The sequence below is a fragment of the Microtus ochrogaster genome, unplaced genomic scaffold (assembly GCF_000317375.1).
Source record: "Microtus ochrogaster isolate Prairie Vole_2 unplaced genomic scaffold, MicOch1.0 UNK74, whole genome shotgun sequence".
In the NCBI taxonomy this organism is placed as follows: Eukaryota; Metazoa; Chordata; class Mammalia; order Rodentia; family Cricetidae; genus Microtus; species Microtus ochrogaster.
Window position 1 is genome coordinate 1,648,789 of NW_004949172.1, and position 4,426 is coordinate 1,653,214.

Here is a 4,426-nt window from a genome sequence, read left to right on the forward strand (position 1 = left end):
TGCCTCCCAAGTGCTGGGATTAAAGGCGTGCGCCACCACCGCCTGCCTAACATCTTAAGTCAAAACTTAATAGTTGGAGCAGGAGAGGTAGCTCAGTGGCTAAGAGCACTCCTCTTGTTGCAGAAGCCCTGAGTTTCGTCCCACCTCCCATGTCAGATAGCTAAAAACTGCTTGGAATGCCAGCTTCTGGGATTTGATGACCTCTTTGGATTCTTCAGATACCAGATATGCATAAGCACCATTCACAAACAGAGTCACACGAACACGAATATGATGATGATGACAATGAAGACAGATAGATTGATAGACAAGTAGATAATACATGGATATACAGATAATGGTTAGACAGATACTTAGATTGATGAATACGTCTCTGATGCACAGATTAGTACCTTTGATGGTCCAGCTCCTATTTGTGTCTCTACCACTGGCCAAAAGAATGTCATCATTAACACTCAGTCTTTTAACAGGCACACTGATTAAAGACCACACAACCATCTTACATCAACACAGATGCCTAGAAGAGATCTCAGCTTCTTGAGCCACCAGAGAAGCTCTCAAGAAACATTCCAGAGAGCTTGTCAGCTGCACATGGGTTTGAAGATCGCAGAGCTGACACAGTCTTTAGCAGCAGTATTTGGGTCAGGCTCCTGGCTCATCCACAACACACTTGAGAGAGTCAAGCTGGTTGTGTCTGGGTTTCACCACAGGACATCACTACCATATGGCATCCAGACGAATCTGTCTGGCCCAGCTGCTCTTTCCTCTTGCCTGTTCCATGTGCTATGCCTTCACGGATTCTCTGCTGCTGATTTAGTCCCCAATATGGTTGTGTTGAGAAGTGTCAGAGCCCTGGGGAGCTAGAACCTAGTGAGAGACACTGGGTCTTTGGGGGCAGATCCATAGAATAGGTTAATGCTGGTCTCACAGAGAGGACTGGGTTCTCAGAGAGTGGATTATTATTAAACAATGCCAATCTACATGGTTCTCCTCTTCTGCATGAACAGGTTTTTCTGTCCTCTACTGTATTGTGACACAGGAGAAGGGTTCTCACTAGAGGCTGGAAGAAGAGACTGTTTGATCTTAGACTGCCACAGTGCACAATTTTGTGTAGGATAAGCCTTTAATTTATAAAGAACTTAGCCTCTGGAATTTTGTACTTAGTTGAATCACTTCAGTTCTTGCCATCTTTGGCTCACACCAAGCCAGTTTATCCCCCTGACATGAAGATTCAGTGCCGGCCTCTCCCCTGTCACATTGTGACCTCATCCACCTGGCTCCACATTTTCCCTGGCACCAGCTGCTGCTCAGGAATGGTTTCTTTTCCATACATGTCTTCTTCCTAGAAAGTCTTTGTGGTATGTTCAAGTCCTGTCTCTTATGTAATTCTGTCTGAACTCTCAACCAATCTTAAAATTCTTATTGATGTGGGATTCTCCTCTGTATGCTGTGAATACCATTGGTTAATAAAGAAACTGTCTTGAGTCCATGATAGGATAGAGCAGAACTAGGCAGGGAAAACTAAACTGAATGCTGGGATGAAGAAAGCAGATTTAGGGAGAAGCCATGGAGCCTCTGAGACAGACACTGGGAACTTTAGCTGGGAAGCCACAGCCTTGTGGCGATACTTAGATTACTAGAAATGGGTTAAACTAAGATGGAAGAGTTAGCCACTAAGAAATTAGAGCTAATGGGCTTAACATTAACTAAATTAATACAGTTTCTGTGTGATTATTTCAGGGCTGAGCAGCCAGGGATCAACAAGCAGCTTCTTCCCACATCTTATTGTTTTACTTGTATCCAGTATCACCCAGATGAACAGGTAACTTGACTAATTAAATTTTATGAGTTTGTTCTACATCTTAAACAGACTCTTATGTCCTGACAGTCATGGAAGTCAGCTCAGCTTCCAGATTGCCACACACATTGGATACTGGATTTGAACAGTTCTTTGAAGGAGTTCTGTAGAGGAGAGCAATTCCCTTCCCAGAGCACATTGCTAATGCTTGGGAACCTTGTTTGCAGATGACATGATGACTGTCCCTACAGGAAAAAGATGCAGCATGTCATGCTATCATGAGAGAATGTCACCAACCCTCACTGTGACAGTTAAGGATTCAGGGGGAAGTACCACTTCAGTGATGTAGCTGCTCATAAGTTGCTCACCTTCCAGTTAATTGCCCCCACATCCATACTCACGCAGGAAACCATAGTTACTTCTAAGTAGGAAGGGCCTTCAGAAATAGAGAAGAGAAGAGGAAAAAGAGAAATGCAGAACTTAGATTTTCAAATAATGAAAATTAATCCCAGCACTCCAAAGGCATAGGCAGGTGTATCTTGATGAGTTTGAGTCTTTCTATAGAGTGAGTTCCAGGACAGCCAGGACTGTTTCACAAAAAAAAAAAAAAGAAATAAAGAAAAAGAAAATGACAACAGCAAAGCAATCCAACCAAATAAACAAGCAACCAAAAAATAAAATATAAATATGATGTCAACTTGACTTTTCCAACAGGTAGAAAGCACATTTTTAAAACACTTGTGGCCAGGTATATCACACATCTTTAAATCTAGCATGTGAGATATTAACTCAGAAGGATCATTACCTGATAAAAGAGGATGATCTTGTCTCAAAAAATAAAAGACAAATGAATACATCATTGGTCCAGGTGGGTGTTATATTAAAAACCAAGGGGTATCACGAGTTGGGATTGCTGTAGCTAAAGCAGATCTCTAAATGATAAGTAGAGCCAAAGATGCTAAGTGATTATGAATAAACAAGTGGAAACTGAACATGAAATCTTGCTTGTGAAGACTGGTAAAGATGCTACCATGGTTGGTTCCTTGGATGGTCCTTGTGTTTACAACTGATAAGCACTCCCTACCTACCCCACCTCCTGACCTGCCTCTCCTCTGCTTTATTCCTGAACATAGCAGGCTAATCCCTTGTGTTGACAGAAGAAAACCTTATCTGTGGATGCCTGTGACATTTTTCTTTCTCTTTTTTAACAAAGGAACATCAGATAGGAAAACTGTAAGCCCTTGGTGCACGCCATGACACCCCAACACCATTCACACTCCAAGCACAGTGTCTCACACTGTCCAACAGCGAGTACACACCTGTCAACCTGAGCACCATCAACGACCAACCAGCACATCACCTTTCACTCAGCAATCTTCCCACCTGACCCTACTGCCTGGAAGGAGTTCCTTCTTCACCCCAAATGAGTGATCTTCAGGAACAAACATGGGGCTAATCCCATACGGCACAGGCTGTGGTCATGTCTTACCTGAATAAAGGAGTTGAGGAGGCCTCTTCTGTCCATCTGAAGGAGGTTTCCCAAGAGGGGCAGGGGACGGGGTCCTGGTGGAAGGTGGCCATGGGCCTTTGGGTGGCCCCTGACCATGAATAGTAAGAAGCCCACAAAGAGAGCGAGGAGGAGCAGGACACTGGGCTCCATGGTCCTGGTCTGAGCACCGTCCACTTCCCTGTACACTCCAGCAGGACTTTTATGCTGAACCTGGATCTCCACCCAGTTGAGCAACTTCAGTTGTTCCCACCTCCTGTCTCCTCACTGTCCAGGGGTACAAGTACCATACTTCCTGATTGGGCTGTTGGTGACCTGCTAACTCCTTATCTTCTTACCTCTACCCTACATGTTGGCAAGAACACCATGATTGAGATACACAGGACAAAAGGTCATAGGGAGTAATGTGTCTTAATTTCTGAGGGTGAGTGTACATATGCCAGCTCACTTCTGTCTGTTTATTTTCTCAGACATGGACCTGTGCATGTTTACTGTGATATTAATATATATCAATCATATATCTAATATGAAAATGGAGTTCTATGTTTCTGTGTTAGAGTCTAGGAGTGCTTTCTAATCTACCCTTGCATATATGGGGGTGTCTTTGCATGTATAATCTTAAATTGTGGAGGCCTATCTGTACTTTCTTAGATTCATATGTAAGTGTACTCACATTTAAGTAAGATAAGAGTGTTGTATGATCCTATGTGTGTCACTGTGTGTCAGCACAGTCCCTGACCCAAGTCTCTGAGGAGCTTCAGATAAGATTTCTTGAGAGTCCCCATGGTATCTCTGGCTGGTGATCTCCAAACCTGAGAAAATAGAAGGAGAAGAAAAGGGAGTGGGGAGATTGGGATCCAGCAAGAGAGAGCCTGACACCTGGTAGAGAAGCTTCTGGAACCTCTGGGTATCTTTGATGGGTAGCTTTATTGTCAACTTGATACAAGCTCGGGTCATTTGACAGGAAGGAACTTCAGTGAAGAAAATGAGCCCATAAAATCACCCTGTGGTCAATCCTGTAAGGTATTATTTTTAGTTTTGTAAATGGAGACTGTTCATCCATTTCCTGCCCACACAGACTGGAACAATCACACAGAAACAATATTAACTACAGCACTGTT

At 43.4% G+C, this 4,426-nt stretch overlaps 1 protein-coding gene across 1 annotated transcript in view; it reads right to left on the reverse strand.

The window, feature by feature from the left end:
- The window catches only part of LOC101992663 (cytochrome P450 2B1-like), a 36,021-nt gene that overhangs the window by 17,543 nt on the left and 14,052 nt on the right, over positions 1-4,426 (reverse strand). Inside the window, exon 2 of the mRNA XM_013354849.1 lies at positions 2,167-2,234. Within this exon, the coding sequence (XP_013210303.1) occupies positions 2,167-2,234 (68 nt within the window). The remainder of the gene's footprint in view (positions 1-2,166; positions 2,235-4,426) is intronic.